This window comes from Halichoerus grypus, chromosome 4 (assembly GCF_964656455.1).
Source record: "Halichoerus grypus chromosome 4, mHalGry1.hap1.1, whole genome shotgun sequence".
NCBI classification, from domain to species: domain Eukaryota; kingdom Metazoa; phylum Chordata; class Mammalia; order Carnivora; family Phocidae; genus Halichoerus; species Halichoerus grypus.
The window spans coordinates 168,061,578-168,079,393 of record NC_135715.1 but is presented as its reverse complement, the minus strand read 5'-3'; the positions used below and the strand labels follow the sequence as shown (position 1 = coordinate 168,079,393).

Here is a 17,816-nt window from a genome sequence, read left to right as displayed (position 1 = left end):
CCTGAGCCGAAGGCAGATGCTTAATGACTGAGCCACCCAGGCACCCCCATGGGATTATTTTCTTAATTTCTCTTTCTGCAGCTTCATTATTAGTGTATAGGAATGCAACAGATTTCTGTACATGGATTTTGTATCCTGCAATTTTACTGAATTCATTTATCAGTTTGAATAGATTTTTGGTAGAGTCGTTCAGGTTTTCTGTATATACTCCTGTCATCTGCAAATAGTAAAAGTTTTACTTCTTCCTTACCAATTTGGATGCCTTTTCTTTTTGTTGTTTGGTTGCTGTGGCTAGGACTTGCAGTACTATGTTGAGTAAAAGTGGTGAGAGTGTATAACCTTGTGTTGTTCCTGACCTAGGGGGAAAGCTCTCGTTTTTCCCCATTGAGTATGTTCACTTTAGGTTTTTCATATAAGGCCTTTATTATGTTGAGATATGTTCCCCCAGACCTACTTTGTTGAGAGTTTTTATCATGAGTGGATGTTGTACTTTGTCAAATGCTTTTTCTGCATCTATTGAAACGATCATATGGTTTTTATCCTTTCTCTTATTGATGTAACATATCACATTGATCGATTTGTGAATATTGAACCACCCTTGTATCCTGGGAATAAATCCCACTTGATCATGGTGAATGATTTTTTTAATATATTGTTGGATTTTTTTTTAAGATTTTTATTTATTCATTAGAGAGAGAGAGAGAACGAGCGGGGGAGAGAGGCAGAGGGAGAAGCAGACGCCCCACTGAGCAGGGAGCCAAATGTGGGGCTTGATCCCAGAACCTGGAGATAATGACCTGAGCCAAAGGCAGATGCTTAACCATCTGAGCCACCCATTCATTTTGCTAGTATTTTGTTGAGGATTTTTACATCTATTTTCATCAGAGATAATTGGCCTGTAGTTCTTTCTCTTTTTTTGTGGGGGTCTATTTAGTTTTGGCTTCAAGGTAATACTAGCTTCATAGAATGAATTTGGAAGTGTTCCTTCCTCTTTTATTTTTTGGAATAGTTTGAGAATAATAGGTTTTAACTCTTCTTTAAATGTTTTATAGAATTTGCCTGTGAAGCTGACTGGTCTTGAACTTTTGTTTGTTGGGAGTTTTTTTTTTATTATTGATTCAGTTTTATTGCTGGTGATTGGTCTGTTCAAATTTCCTATATTTTCCTGCTTCAGTTTTGGTAGGTTATATGTTTCTATGAATTTATCCATTTCTTCTAGGTTATCTAATTGTTGGTATATAATTTTTCATAATATACTCTTATAATTGTTTGGGTTTCTGTGGTATTGGTTGTTATTTTTCCTTTCATTTGTGATTTTGTTTATTTGGGTCATCTTTTTTTTTTTTTTTTTTTTTTGATGAGTCTGGCTGGAGGTTTATCAATTTTGTTGAGCTTTTCAAAGAACCAGCTCCTGGTTTCATTCATCTGCTGTATTGTGTTTTTTATTTTTAGTTTCTATATCATTTATTTCTGCTCTATTATTCCTTCTTTCTGCTCATTTGGGGTTTTGTTTGTCCTTCTTTTCCTAGTTCCTTTAGGTTTGAGGTTAGGTTGTTTATTTGAGATTTTTCTTGCTTCTTCAGGTAGATCTGTACTGCTATACACTTCCCTCTTAGAACCACTTTTGCTGCATCCCAAAGATTTGGGGCTATTGTGTTTTCATTTTCATTTGTTTCCATGTACTTTTTGATTTCTTCTTTGATTTATTGGTTGACCCATTCATTGTTTAGTAGCATGTTATTAACCTCCATGAATTTGTGGCCTTTCTAGATTTTTTCTCGTGGTTGACTTCCAGTTTCATAGTGTTATGGTCAAAAAAGATGCATGGTATGACTTTGATCTTCTTTTTTTTTTTTTTTTTTTTTTTAAGATTTTATTTATTTGACAGAGAGAGACACAGCGAGAGAGGGAACCCAAGCAGGGGGAGTGGGAGAGGGAGGAGCAGGGAGCCGGATGCGGGGCTCGATCCCAGGACTCTGGGATCATGACTTGAGCCGAAGGCAGACGCTCAACAACTGAGCCACCCAGGTGCCCCTGACTTTGATCTTCTTAAATTTATTGAAACTTGTTTTATGGCCTAATATGTGATCTATTCTGGAGAATGATGACTGCCTTAGATCTAGGGTATTCTGATACCAGCTGTGTGATTGTGGGCAAAATCTTTGAGCCTCAATGTCTGTATCTGTGATACTTATTTAATAGGGTTATTGTGAGGGTCCGAATTCTTGGTAATACTAAATAGTGTATTTTAAAACCATTTTTAGGACGCCTGGGTGGCTCAGTCGGTTAAGCGTCTGCCTTCGGCTCAGGTCATGATCCCAGGGTCCTGGGATCGAGTCCCGGTCGGGCTCCCTGCTCCGCGGGGAGCCTGCTTCTCCCTCTGCCTCTGTCCCTCTCTCTGTCTCTCATGAATAAATAAATAAAATCTTTAAAAAAAAAAACCATTTTTAATATTTCATATTTACCATTCAAAAGGTTTTTTTTAATTAAACCACAGAGTTGTGTCATTACCTTTATTACCTTTAATATGTCCCTACAGAGAAGCATTATTTTAATAAGCCATGTACGGTCTTTAGGAACTAATATTTCATACTAACTTATGATGAAAATTATGTTAGAATACAATAGCACACAGCTTTAAAATGTTCTTTATAATCATCTCTCCTTTTACTGAAAACCAAACTATAAGTTTTTGTCATTTAACTCATCTTTCAAACAGATGGCCTTGTTTCCAATGTCAAGTGTCCCCAGGATCACCTCCAGGTTCTGTGATTTGCTCGGAGTCACAGGATTCAGCTTCTAATTGTATTCACCACTATAATTTATTTCAGGGAAAGAATACAAACAAAATCAGCAAAAGAAAAGCCTCATGGACTGAAATTCATAGAAAACCAGGAGCAGCTTCCAAGACCTCTCTTTTAAATGGAGTTCCACAGGACTTAATTCCTTTAGCAGCAAGTTGTGAGAATACGTGTGGAATGTTATCTACCAGGGTAGCTCATTAGAGACTCAGTGCCCAGAATTTTATTGGAAGTTGGTCACATAGACTGTTTGTCTAGCATGTGACAAAAGTTGAGATTCCCAGAAGAAAAACAAGTGTTTAGCATCAATCATTATTTATTCAAACAGTTTAGGTATAGTGCATTACTCTTCTCTGTTCTGGGAATGGTGGGAACCCTCCTGCCAAATTCACAGATGCCAACCAAAAGCCAAACTTGTAATCAGGTCTTTCTAAGGATAGCAGCCTGAGACCTATTTATTTATTTGTCAGAGAGAGAGACAGAGAGCACGCACGAGCAGGGGGAGTGGCAGGCGGAGGGAGAAGCAGTCTCCCCGCTGAGCAAGAGCCTGATGCGGGACTCGGTCCCAGGACCCTGGGCAGACGCTTAACCGACTGAGCCACCCAGGTGTCCCATTTGAGTTCCTGTTATGTGCAAAGCAATATGCTGGGTGAAGGGCATATAAACTTGATATACAGCATGTCCTCAGAAGGATTGAGTCTGGTAAGTGGGGTAGGCAAGAAAGATAAGATCTTTTTAATTAATCACTGAAATACAAGATAAATGCTCTAAGAGAGTGTGTTATTTTCCTATGGTTTCAGTGGTAACAAATTACCACAAACTTGGTGGCTTAAAAAGACAGAAATTTATTCTCTCACAATTCTGAAGGCCAGAAGTCCAAAATCAGTATAAATCCGGCCCAAATCAAGGTATCAGCAGGGCTGCACTCCCACTAGACATTCTAGGGCAGAATCCATTCCTTGTCTCTTCCATTTCCTGGGGTCTGACACCATTTCTGGCTTTGTGATCTTATCATTCCAACCTGCCTCTGTGGTCACGTTGCCCCTCCTCTTCTGTCTGTGTAATCTCTGTCTGCCTCTCTTTCACAAAGACATTTGCATTTAAGGTCCATCCATCAGATAATCCAAGATAGTCTCCCCATCTTGAGATCCTTAAATTAATCACATCTGCAAGACCCTTTTTCTATATAAGGTAACACTTCACAGGTTCCAAGGATTAGGATAAGTGAGGTAGACTCTTTATACATGATGTTATTCATTGTAGGATATTTACAAAAATTGGAAACTACCTAAATAGATTGTTTTAAAAAATCATGATAAATCCTACGCAAACAATGAATCATGGAACACTACATCAAAAACTAATAAATGTAATGTATGGTGATTAACATAACATAATAAAATAAAATTTAAAAAAATCATGATAAATCTATACAATGTAATTCTATGCTGATGATAAAAAAAAGATCTTATAGAAAAGCATTAGATATTATTTGGAGGTCAAAAGCATATAGTTTTTAAAAATACATATATGTGTATATCTGTTTCCATTGAAAAAATGATGGAAAGATGTATTTTAGAAATGTTTATTCCAGGAGGTAAAATTATTTTCAATATTTTTTTTTTTGGTCTGGGATATTGTCTGTACTTTTCATATTTCAATTGTGAATATTTATTTTATATTTTGAAAAATAATCTATTCCACTTTTAGAGCAGGCTTGTTAGAGGAAGCATTTGAGACATAGTCTTTTTATTTTTTTAGGAGCTTTTTTTTCTTTTAAAGATTTTATTTATTTATTTATTTGACAGAGAGAGTGTGAGTTGGGGGAGGGGCAGAGGGAAAGGGAGAGAGAGAGGCAGACTCCCCGCTGAGTGGGGAACCAGAGAGATCATGACCTGAGAGATCATGACCTGTGCCAAAGACTGAGCCCACCTAGGCACCCCGGATTAGGAGTTTTTAATGCTTGGACTGAAAAATCACTGGCAGGGTTTTTCATAAAGTTATTGCTCCACCTCTGGCAGGGCAAGGATATGCCCCTCACCTAGCAAGGTCTTGGGAGTGGGGGGAGCTCCTTCTGTAGTGTGGTAGAGTGACGCCCCAACCAAGAGGCAAAAAAGCAAGAAGTATAAGGAGCACCCACCTGCCAGGCACAACGCAAGGCACTTTCAAGTGTTATCTCACTTAATCCCCACACCAACCCCATGAGGTACGGATCCCTGTTTTACAGATGAGGATCCTGAGGCTTGGAGGGGTTCATCAAATTTGTCCAAAGTCGTAAAGTTTACAAAGTCATGAAGTCTCAAAGCCAAGATGAAGAAAGCCAGGTCTTCTGGTCTTCCACACTCTGCCACACTGAATTCTTTCTCTGATCCAGCCTCAGTCTCCCATAAGAAGTTCACTCTTAACATCCATATCCCTCACTTTGTCCTCGTCCCTCTGACTGAGGGTACTCCAGTTCCAGCACGGGTCTCTTCGGGTGCTCTTGGGGCAGGGTCAACACAGGTCGCCCAATGCCCAACCAGTCCTGGACTACGCTCATTTCCCCAAAGGGCACCCCAGTCTGGGCCATGCCAAAGGGTCTGGGGTTCATGCCCAGGAAGAGCACTTCCTTGGGGCCCTGGGAGTAGTGAGTCACATAGCTGCGGTGTGGCTCCCATGCATACTCCACAGAAATGTGGATGATGCCCACAGGGTCTAAGAACTGCAGCTGGCTCAGTTCAGCATTGAGCCACAGCTCCTCCTCCAGGAAGCCTTCAGCCACGCTTCCAGGGCAAGGCTGGGGCTCCATCAGGGCACTGGCAGGCTCATGGAGGGTCCCCAGTGGATAAGCCTGGGGTACAGCCATGTCACTGTCACCTTTTTAAATCCTCTTTAAAATGACCTTCTACCAGGGAGTCTTTCTCTATGGACTCCTCCCATTTCTACAGCCCAAGTACACTCAAGGCTCAGCTGCCCACTTTGCATTCCAATTGTTTCTGAGGGTTTTCCAGGCTCTGGGTGTGTTTCCATCATGTCTGGGCCTCCCATGGGGCAGAGATCAGGATTATTCTCCTTCACGGGACCTCAGGGTTGACAGAACAGCTTGATCCATCAACCTGTTCTCGGACCCTAGCCTGGTTCAGCTCTCAAGACATAGTCTTTTAAATAGCTAAGTTTTACACTTGATCTTAGCCAGAAGGCTGAGAAGTGATTAAATAGCTAAGTTTTGATCAATAGCGATGGGGGAAGGAACCAAGGTGAATGGAAGCAGGCAGGTACATGGTGGCTAATAATCTCAAATATAGTGAGCTTTGAGATGTCATCTGAGTCTAATTTGGAGGTGTTGAATGCTACTTGGAATTTTTATGCTCTATAAAAGCTGGCTAGTTTATGTAATCTTAATCATATACATTTAGAATATGATACATCAGACATGATTTTTCAGTGCATTTGTGTGAACATTTCTAATATTAGAAGTCAATTTTTATCATGGTATAAACAGTTTGAATTATCACATTTTAGACATACTTATGTAAGATCTTTTTGATAATTCAGTTTCTACCAACTAATGAATTTCTTTTCATTATTCTTCACTTTTTCCCAATTATAGTGATTTGCAAGGAGTAAGAACAAATGCCAAAAAGGATGGAAGCGACTGGATTCTCAATGGAAGCAAGGTGTGTAAAGAGGGGCTTCCACAGCCCTTCCCTCCTGAGTCATGCCGTGAGTAACAGTGTCTCAACCCTTACTCATTATTTATTCTCTCAGATCTGTGGACTCATGGGAAGAATTGAGTTTACTTAAGTTTACTTAAGTTGTTTTGTTTTGGAAGAATTTTGCAACATTTGTATTACATGAGATCTGTGCCTCTTCTATGTTCCATTTGCCATGCTCTCCTCGCTAATATGGCAAATGTTTTAGCTTCCAAACAGCCCTTATCAAGCCATAAAAGAGGAAGGAAAGGCTTGTATTGTCCAAATATTAGACAAACAATAATTAATAAACTTGATATTCATGAAAAATTGGGGATAAGATTTTCTTATAAATATCAAGAAGAGGGGCGCCTGGGTGGCTCAGTCATTAAGCGTCTGCCTTCAGCTCAGGTCATGATCCTGGGGTCCTGGGATTGGGCCCATGTCGGGCTCCCTGCTCAGAGGGGAGCCTGCTTCTCCCTCTCCCACTCCCCCTGCTTGTGTTCCCTCTCTCCCTGTGTCTCTCTCTGTCAAATAAATGAATAAAATCTTTTAAAAAAATATCAAGAAGAGTTTCTAAAGTTCTTAGGAGAGAAAGATATCTTTGATAGAATTTGAGAGCCCTTCAATCCTTCTGAGAGTCACATCAACCCAGATAGAATTGGAAAGCACTCCAATTAAGGTTACAGACAGGCTTAGGAGTAAATATGTCCGTTAGAATCTAATATCACTGATGGCAGAGGATTTTGTTTACCTAAAGCTGTGTCTGGTATAAACTCAGTAAATATTTATTGTCGACTGAGTGTTAAGTGAAGGAAAGATGTTTATCTTTTACACTAAGGAGGTCTTTCCGAAAATTGTTTCAAAGCCTGTTGAAGAACTAATTATGTTTGTTTTCTCTGAAATTTTTTTTAAAAATTTCTAATTAGTTTTAGACTAATACCCTTGCATTTACAAAATTACAAGTTTGAGTGTTATACTGTCAAATTGCTGTAAAATTTTGTAAACACTCTTGATTTCTGTACTTAACACTGTCAAGGACTAAGAGCAGTTTGTGGGCTGACGTTGGTCTGAAGAACACATTTTGAGTAGCCCAGTTCTAAAGACCTTTCCATAATCTAGTTTCATAGTTGTTATACAGAAAAACAATTATCTGTGGTGTCAAATAAATTTGGAAAATGTGTGCAACTTCTCGCTCTTTGATATGCTGATATACATTGTGAACCTCTAAAAGTTGGAACCTAGGAAATTCTCTTCATAGATTATCTTGAGTCACTGGTGTTTTTCCAAACATACTTTAAGAATTTTAGTCTAAATTATTCGTCCTAAGCATAATAATAAATATGTGCTGATTTCAGTATATGATCACTTAACTCTGTCCACAGAGGGCCACAGAAGACTAGGATATTTGGTCAAAAGTAAAATGAGGGGGCGCCTGGGTGGCTCAGTCAGTTAGGCATCTGCCTTCAGCTCAGGTCATGATCCCAGAGTCCTGGGATCGAGTCCCACATGGGGCTCTCTGCTCGGCAGGGAGTCTGCCTCTCCCTCTCATTCTCCCTCTCTCTCAAATAAATAAATAAAATCTTAAAAAAAAAGAGAGAGAAAAAGAAATGGGAACCCATTCTCCTATGACTCCAGCTTTCTAAGCAGGTCTTCTGTGCGAACCACCCAGGAAAGCACCACTGACAGCTTCCAAATCTCTATTAGACATAACAAAAAATTGAAAGGAAGCAAAAGTAAAGGAATAAGTAAGTAAATATAGTACATCAATAAGATGACCTAATATACGCCCATTAAAGCATCGATATGAAGTTTTTAATGGTATAGAAAAATAATTACATTAAATGAAGAGATCATATTAACATTTAAGTGAAAATGCATATAGATTTCAACTATGTTAAAAGAAAAAAGACCAGAAAGGAAATTCATAATGCTTTCTGATGGACTGATGGAGGATTTTTCCCCTTTTTCTTTATCACAATATACCGTCTATGTAACATCTACAATGAGCTTATGTTATAATCATTCAACACCAGAAAATAAAAAAATAAAAAATGATGGCCCTCAGTAGGGATAATCCTAGCCCTATTACAAATTTTGACTGTCATGATTAGAAAAGAAATTGAGAGTATAAAAGGTATGAAACTGGGAGACCTGAAAGGTTTTTGAGCAAGTGGTGTAAGGGAGCAACATTGTAGAAAAAAATAGTTTTGCCATGATGTATAGAATTTATTTTCAGAAATATGTTTTTCTCATTTATTCAACAAACATCCTTGAAGGCCTTCTATATGCCAAACGCTATTCTAGGCACCGACGGGAGGTACGTGAGTAGGAAATAGCCCCTTCCCTCAAGGAACTCCTTCTACAGAGAGATGTTGAGGGTTTTTGATTGTTGTGTCACATATAACCTGTCCCCCTTCACTTGCTATCATGTAGACAACGCTAATATCATTGGCTTATTTCCCATTATTTGTATGTACAGCACTGTGGATTTTAGAACATAATTCTTCTTTAATAGTATAGTGCCCCTTAGAACAGATTCCTTTTTCTCATCTGCAACTTCTTTCTAAAATACACTTTATCCTTTTATCATTTTTATAGATAATTCTGTTTTAATTTGGAAAGGACATAGTAAGCTCTGTTCATTATTATTTATAGTATTAATTGCAGAATGAAAATGTACTGGCTTCATTCTTTGAAGCATTGGGTTGCTTTCCTTGTGCTCTTTAATGACCTCATGTAGGTTATTAACCCTGCAGATACTTGGGTAGAGTACAAAGAGAGGCATAAAGAATGTCTTGTCTGGTTTAGTCTCCTTGAATATACTTTCCTCCGATCATGACTTCTACATGGACCTGATTTATTGTGGAGCATCACAGTATATTTGGGGTTTGCAGGTATTCATCACCAATGGGTGGCTGAGTGACGTTGTTATTGTTGTGGCGGTCACAAATCGTGAAGCTCGCTCGCCGGCCCATGGCATTAGCCTTTTTCTGGTGGAAAGTGGAATGAAAGGATTTATCAAGGGACAAAAGCTACAAAAAATGGGACTAAAAGCCCAGGTAAGTCACAGTATAAATTATTAATTATAAATAATTGAGTTTACTCAATTTTGCCTTATAGAACTATGTAGTTCTATAAGTTTGATATATGTATATCAAATCATACCTTCTTATGCCAAATTCCTAAGATATGCTTTTCAGAAACGGTAAGAGAGATTTATTCCGTTTATCTAATTGTATCTCTTTCTGTTATTCAGCATCAGAAGTGAATCAAGGTATTTTGAGTATCTGCTTCAGAAATGGCAAAATTAATTATATGTTAATAGGCCTTCTATTAAATTGATTGAAGAAAATTATGAAATAAGAGCAGAAAATATTTTTCTGTTATTTGATAATTATCTGGTAGTTTTTCATTACCAAAAAAGGAAAACATGTTTTACTTAATATGCATTAGAAACACTTAGCTCTTAGTATGTACAGAACTGGACAAGACTGGACAAGACTGGAGCTAGAATGGCAGTGCGTGGGTAGTGAGAAAGCCACGCGTTTTTGGAATCAGGTGGATCTGAGTTTGAATCCCTGCTTTACCACCTCCTCGTTGTAGTCATTAACCACTCCAACTTGGCTTCCAGTTTATTTTGTTCTTGCTTTTGTTTTCTTAAATGGAAATAATCATTACCTCATTGGCTTGTTGGGAGACTTAAATGAAATAATTGTGTACTTAATTGTGTGATCCCTTAGGATACTGCGGAATTATTCTTTGAAGATGTCCGGTTGCCAGCTAGTACTCTACTTGGAGAAGAAAATAAAGGCTTCTATTACCTCATGCAAGAACTTCCACAGGTCAGAGTTATTACAGAGTCTATCTTTTGATTAGCGAATGAAGTTGAATGAAATAACATAGAACTGTGTAAGTTCACGTATATAAAACTGGTGATATAGTCAATCATTAACTCAGGGATATCCAATCAAAGCTTATAAGTGAGTGGAGAAATTAGGTATTTCACAGCTGTAATATCCTCTTAGAATGATTGTAGCTTCTTAACTACAAGTCAAGAATTCTTAGCTCCTTATAAGGAATTGTCAGCCGAAACATTTGGCAGGATTTTTTTGTAACACCTGAGAATCAAAGGGGAAGGTGGTTGAGTTCATACCTGATAAGGTCAGCCCTCCATCTGTGTTTTTGGAGTGTGCTAGCTGAAAGATCATTGAGCCTCACATGCCAGCATATGAGCATAGGTGCATCTGCCTCAGCCTGGGCTAAACGTAAAATTGGGGACAAGGCTAGAAACACTGCCACAGAAATAGAATACAGAAATCAACAGCAAGATGATTTAAACTGACTGTGGATTGCACTAATAGACAGAATTTAACCTGTACCCTTTAAGATGTTGATTTTCACAGACCTATTAGGACATGTAATGTACAGAGATCAATAAATAAAAATCAACAATTTCATATTTCTCTTCGTATAGATGAATGATGAGAAGAAGGAATGAAATAAACTATGTCTATATCTATATGTAGTAAAGACAGTCATTTATAAAAATAAAGGATTTGTTGTAGAGAATTATGGATATGTCAAAATATTTTTGTAAATCTCTGTGGGAACATTTTCTTATAGAATTAAGAAATAAATTAGTTTTTATGAGTTTTATTAAGATTATTTATAAGATTTATCATCATTGAAATCATGTGAAAATCACTTGTGGAATTAGAATGATTCTTAGACCTAATTTTGGGTTATAGGAAAGGCTACTGGTTGCTGAGTTGGCAGTTTCAGCCAGTGAATTCATGTTTGAAGAAACCAGGAATTACGTTAAAGAAAGAAAAGTTTTTGGGAAAACAGTTGCACATATGCAGGTAAGCTTGTCGTCATAGTTTAGTATTAAGTGACATCAATCTAAATATGAATATGGAGTAATTTTCATAGAGGTAGTATTAGAATCCATGGAGGTAGATGAGACCGTTGAGGGAAAAAGAGTAGAATAAGACAAGAAGAGGTTCTAGGACAGAGTCCTGAGAAAAATGCAGGATTTACAGGTGGAGTAGGAGGGGAAGAACCTGCAAAGACAACAGAGAATGAATGGCTAGAAAGAAAAAAGGAAATCAAGCAAGTAGTGTCCCAGAAGCCAAGAGGAAAGAAGACTTCAAGTAGGCAGGAGTGGGGCCAAAGGCACTTAGAGGGAAACTAAGATGAAGGTCAAGAATGCCCATTGGAAGATGAATGGATAAAGAAGATGTGATATAGATAGATAGATAGATAGATAGATAGATAGATAGATAGAAAGATAGATATAATGGAATATTACACAGCCATCAAAAAGATGAAATCTTGCCATTTGCAATGACATGGATGGAACTAGAGGGTATTATGCTGAGCGAAATAAGTCAATCAGAGAAAGACAATTATCATACGATCTCACTGATATGTGGAATTTAAGAAACAAGGCAAAGTATCATAGGGGAAGAGAGGAAAAAAATGAAACCAGATGAAACCAGAGAGGGAGACAAACCATAAGAGATTCTTAATCTTAAGAAACAAAGTGAGGGCTGCTGGAAGGGAGGGGGATGGAGGGATGGGGTAACGGGTGATGGACATTGGAGAGGGTATGTGTTGTAATAAGCACTGGGTATTATATAAGACTGATGAATCACAGACCTGTACCCTTGAAACAAATAATACATTATATGTTAATTAATTGAATTAAAATTAATTAATTAATTTAAAAAGAGTGCCCATGGGACATAGTGATAGGGAAGTTATTTCTTAGGAGCCATTAATGGACTAGAGTGGGGGTGGTGCCAGACCAGTGTGGGTAGAGGAGTAAATGGAAATGAAGAAGTAAAGATACTGATAGCAGGCAACTCTTCCTGAATTCGGCTGTGAATGGTAGTTAAGAGAAAGATAGTTACTAGGGGGTAAGAAGAGGATGGGGGGCAGAACTTTGGGGTCAAGTGACATATTTAGAGATTATTAAGTTTTTGTTATTAGGATGAGAATGCTGGAAGCACATTTTAATACCTAGAGAAAGGATTTAGTTAAGAGGGAAATATTGTAGATATAAAGAAGATAATCAACTGCATATGATATTTGAGAAAGTGTTAGGTTGTGGGTGCCAAAGCACATGGAAAGATAGGCCTTCCCACCCCCACAGCAGAGACGTTTCCTCCATTGTAACAGGAAGAAAAGAGGAGAGGACAAGTATGGGTTCATTCAGATACTTAGCTCTGCTGGTAGAAAATTGCAAAAGCTCTTTTATGAAGGCTTCCATTTCCCTTAAGTAATATAGGGAAACTCAGTTCTTGAAAAACAGGTGAGTGAAGGGGACATGGAGGTGTCCAAGGAGAGGAAGATTTGAAATACGCCTTCAAACTGAGAGACTGAACTAACTCGAAAAATGTAGTAAAGGTTGCTAGCAGTATTGAGGACTCAGATGAGGTTAATAATCATGGGTTTATAGTGGTACCTTCTGCTTTTTTATGTATTAGATTTACTAGAAGGGTTTAGCCATCCAGGGTCAAGCACAGAGTAGGTGGATGATTGTTTAAGGTTGGGTTTTGCAAGGAAGTTGAAGGTATTTGCCAAAGAACTCAGCATATGGTGGCCATAATCACTAACCATGCCAATCAAATATTAGACTCTAGTTTCTTCTTAAATGAATGGCTTAAAAACAAGGCAGTCATAAAATTGGTTAAACATTTTACCAGCAAAAAACCTGGAGTTGGAAATCTACTTGAACAGTTTGAAGTGGAATGACCTATTAGATGATGGGCTTTATAAAGGGCAAGGCAGAAATGAAACACCTTGGTAGCCTTTTAGGACCAGCATTACAGAAATTAACTTCAGGCATGGTTAAGTCCTAGCTCAGCTACTTGGATCTCCGTGGTCTAGTCAGGTTATATGATGGCTCTCCAAAGCATTTTCTTATTTGCAAGATGTAAATAATATCTGTAGCTACCTTATAGAATTGCTGTGAGGACTAGATGGTACACCCAGAGTGCTCAGAATATTGCCTGGCAAACTAACCACTCCCTAAAGTTTGCTATTTTTCCCTTACATAATATATTCCTCCATTTTGTTCCAATCAATGAAGGGAACCTTTTTATCAACTTCTGGCTCCTGTTCTGGACCTACCCCAGGCCATTTTGAGAATTATTTGCTACCTGAGTGTTCATCAAATTAACTTTTTCCTGGGTGCCTGGGTGGCTCAGTCGGTTAAGTGTCTGCTTTCGGCTCAGGTCATGATCTCAGGGTCCTGGGATCAAGCCCCGCATCAGGCTCTCTGCTCAGCAGCGAGTCTGCTTCTCCCTCTGCCTCTGTGATCACTTTCACGCTCTCTCAAATAAATAAATAAAATCTTTAAAAAAAAAAAAAGTTAACTTTTTCCATTCTGAAAAAAACTTCATATCCTGTCTTTTTGACACAAAATAGATCTAAAAATAGTTGTTCTGAAACTGAATCTAAAATGAGGCACACACTTTAGAAAACATTTTTTAAATGGTATGGTTTGGGATGCCTGAGTGGCTCAGTCATTTAAGCGTCTGCCTTCGGCTCAGCTGGAATCGAGTCCCAGGTCGGGCACCTTGTTCAGCAGGGAGCCTGCTTCTCCTTCTCCCTCTCCCTCTGCTTGTGCTCTTTCTCTCTTTCTAACAAATAAATAAATAAAATCTTTTTAAAAATTTTTAAAAAATGGTATGGTTCGAGTTGCCTAAATTGTGATTTCCTTTGAAGTAAAGATTTTATATTTTATATTGCTTTTCATTTATGTATCATTAATTTACACATCGCAGTGATTCTCAGTGATTGCCCTTTTCCCCCCAGGCATTTAGAACTGTCAGGAAGTGGGGTACACAGCAATGGGAGGGATATTTCATATTTGGTGCTCTAGAGGCCGATATCGTTAAATGTCCTGTAATTCAGAGATAGCTTTGTAAAGCAACTAATTGTCTCACTCAAAATGCCAATATTCTCCCTTTGAGAAACAGTGATATACATAATTTATTCCTTTTTGCTTCATTGAGCAAATATGTATTGATTGCCCTCTAAAGGTTGTATGTTGAAATGTAATTTGATAGGTGTGATTCTTAAAATACACACCATAGGCTCCTCCCAACATGAAGTGTTACTCCTTGACTTTCTGAACTTTACCCAAAGTACTTTATAGGCATACCTAGAAAATACTGGCCAGTTCTGTTCTGGAATATTGCAATAAAGCAAGTCTAATGAATTTTTTGGTTTCCCAGTGCATATAAAAGTTATCTTTACACTATACTGTAGTCTATTAAGTGTGCAATAGCATTATGTCTAAAAGGTGTACATACATATGGGGCACCTAGGTGGTGCAGTTGGTTAAGCATATGACTCTTGGTTTTGGCTCAGGTCTGATCGCAGGGTCATGAGATTGAGCCCCGAGTGGGGCTATGCACTCAGTGAAGAGTCTGCTTAAGACTCTTTCTCTCTCTCCCTCCGCCCCTTCCCCCTGTGTGTGTGCTCTCTCCCTCTCTCTCGCAAATAAATAAATAAATCTTTACAAAAAAATAAAAGGTGTGCGTACCTTTATTAAATAATACTTTATTGCTAAAAATGCTAGCCATCATCTAGCCTTCAGTGAGTGGTAATCTTTTTGCTGATGGAGGGTCTTGCCTCAATGTTGATGGCTGCTGACTGATCAGGCTGGTGGCTGCTGAAGGTTGGGTGGCTTTGCCTTTTTTTTTTTTTTTTTAAGACAGCAATGAACTTTGCCACATTAGTTGACTATTCCTTTAACAAACAATTTCTCTGTAGCATACAATGCTGTTTGATAGCATTTTATCCATAGAACTTCTTTCAAAATTGGAATCAGTCCTCTCAAACCCTGCTGCTGCTTTATCAACTAGGTTTGTGTAATATTCTGAATCTTTTGTTGTCATTCCCACAATCCCCACAGCATCTTTACCAGAATCTACCGAACAACCACTTTTTTGTTCATCCATAAGAGGCAACTCCTCATCTGTTAAACTTTATTATAAGATTGCAGCAATTGAGTCCTGTCTCCCCGCTCCACTTTCTGATTCTAGTTCTCTTGCTGTTCCCACCACGTCCACGGTCACTTCGTCCACTGAAGTCTTGAATCCCTCAAAGTCATCCAGGAGGGTTGGAATCAACTTCTTCTAAAACTCCCATTAATGTTGATATTTCCACGTCTTCCTATGATTCATGAATGTTCTTAATGGCATTTGGAATGGTGGATTCTTTGGAGAGGATTTTCACTTACTTTGCCCAGATCCATCAGAGGAATCACTATCTATGGCAGCTACAGCCTTACGAAATGTATTCCTTAAATAATACAACTGGAAAGTCAAAATTTCTCCTTAATCCATGGGCTGCAGAATGGATGTTGTGTTAGTAGGCATGAAAACAACATTAATCTCACTGCCATCAGTCAGAACTCGGGTGATCAGGTGCATTGTCAATAAGCAGTAATATTTGAAAGGCATTTTTTTCTTCTGAGCTCAACAGTGGGCTTAACATAATCAATAAATCAACCATGTTGTAGACAGATGTGCTGTTATCCAGGCTTTGTTGTTCCAGTTCTAGAACACAGGCAGAGTAGATCTAGCGTAATTCTAAAGGGCCCTAGGATTTTCAGAATGGCCAGTGAGCATTGGCTCCAACTTAGTCACCAGCTGCATTAGCCCCTGGCAAGAAAGGCAGCCTGTCCTTTGAAGCTTTGAAGCCAGGCATTGACTTCTCCTTTCTAGCTGTGAAGGTCGTAGATGGCATCTTGCAATATAAGGCTGGTTCATCTACATTGAAAACCCATTGTGTAGTGTGGCCACCTTTGTTAATGATCTTAGCTGGAATTTCTGGATAACCCGCTGCAGCTTCTGCACCAGCACTCGCTGCTTCAACTTGCAAGTTTATGTTATTGAAATGGCTTCTTTCCTTAAACCTCATGAACCAACCTCTGCCGACTTCAAACTTCTTCAAATTCCTCCCACCTCTCTCAGTTTTCATAGAATTAAGGAGAGTTAGGGCCTTGCTCTGGATTAGGTTTTGGCTTAAGGAAATGTTGTGGATGTTTTTATCTTCTATCCAGACCACTCAAACTTTCTCTATATCAGCAATAAGTTCACTTTTTTATCACTCACATGTTCACAGGAGGAGCACTTTTAATTTCCTTCAAGAACTTTTCCTTTGCATTCACAGCTTGCTAACTGGCATAAGAAGCATAGCTTTCAGCCTGGCTTGCTTTTGACATACCTTCCTCAGGAAGCTTAATCATTTCTAGCTTTTGATTTAAAATGAGTGGCGTATGACTCCTCCCTTTCACTTGGACCTTTAGAGACCATTGTAGGGTTATAAATGGGTCTCATTTCAGTATTTTTATGTCACAGGGAATAAGGAGGCTCAAGGAGAAGGAGAGAGATAAGGGAACGGCTGGTCAGTGGAGCAATCAGAACACACACATTTATCGATTAAGCTTACCATCTAATATGGGCGTGGTTCGTGGTGCCTCAAAACGAGAATAGTAATATCAAAAATCACTGATCACCATAACAAATATAATAATAATGAAAAAGTTTGAAATATTGTGAAAATTACCAAAATATGACACAGAGACACAAAGTGAGCAAATGCTGTTGGAAAAATGGCACAGATAGACTTGGTCAACACAGGGTCACCACAGACTTCAATTTGTTAAAAATACAACATCTGCAAAGTGCAATGAAGCAAAGAGCAAGAAAACAAGGTATGTCTGTAATAGCTTTTGCTTCTGAAATCCAACCACCACCAATTTCATGCCTTTAGCCCTATTATGGATACTATAAAAAGTGAACCTTGGGGAGCCTGGGTGGCATAATCGGTCAAGTGTCCAATTCTTGGTTTCGGCTCAGGATCTTGAGATCAAGCTCCACGTCGGGCTCCATGCTGAGCACAGAGTCTGCTTAAGACTCTCTCCCTCTTCTCCTGGCCCTCCCCACCCTGCACACATGCGCTCTCTCTCTCTCGGAAATAAATAATTTTTTTTTTTTAATTAAAAAATAGGGACACCTGGGTGGCTCAGTTGGTTAAGCATCTGCCTTCAGCTCAGGTCATGATCCCGGGGTCCTGGGTCTCGAGTCCCACGTCGGGCTCCTTGCTCAGCAGGGAGTCTGCTTCTCCCTCTGCCTGCCACTCCCCCTGCTTTTGCTCTCTCCCTCTTTCTCTCTCTCTCTGACATAATAAATAAATAAAATCTTTTAAAAAATTAAAAAATAAAAAGTGAACCCAATAAGCATATTTTCCATCTCCTTGGAAATCTACATCTCCTTTTATGGAATACATATTAAATGACAACAAAGATGACCATGATATT

General features: G+C 38.7%; 1 protein-coding gene and 1 pseudogene across 1 annotated transcript in view; one reads left to right on the top strand and one right to left on the bottom strand.

Annotated features, from left to right (window-relative positions):
* Positions 1-17,816, top strand: part of ACADL (acyl-CoA dehydrogenase long chain) — a 41,829-nt gene that overhangs the window by 11,717 nt on the left and 12,296 nt on the right. The window contains exons 5-8 of the mRNA XM_036098762.2: positions 6,391-6,457; positions 9,370-9,534; positions 10,216-10,317; positions 11,224-11,337. Coding sequence (XP_035954655.1) covers positions 6,391-6,457; positions 9,370-9,534; positions 10,216-10,317; positions 11,224-11,337 — 448 coding nt within the window. The remainder of the gene's footprint in view (positions 1-6,390; positions 6,458-9,369; positions 9,535-10,215; positions 10,318-11,223; positions 11,338-17,816) is intronic.
* LOC118539882 (single-strand selective monofunctional uracil DNA glycosylase pseudogene) lies at positions 5,091-5,646 on the bottom strand (annotated as a pseudogene).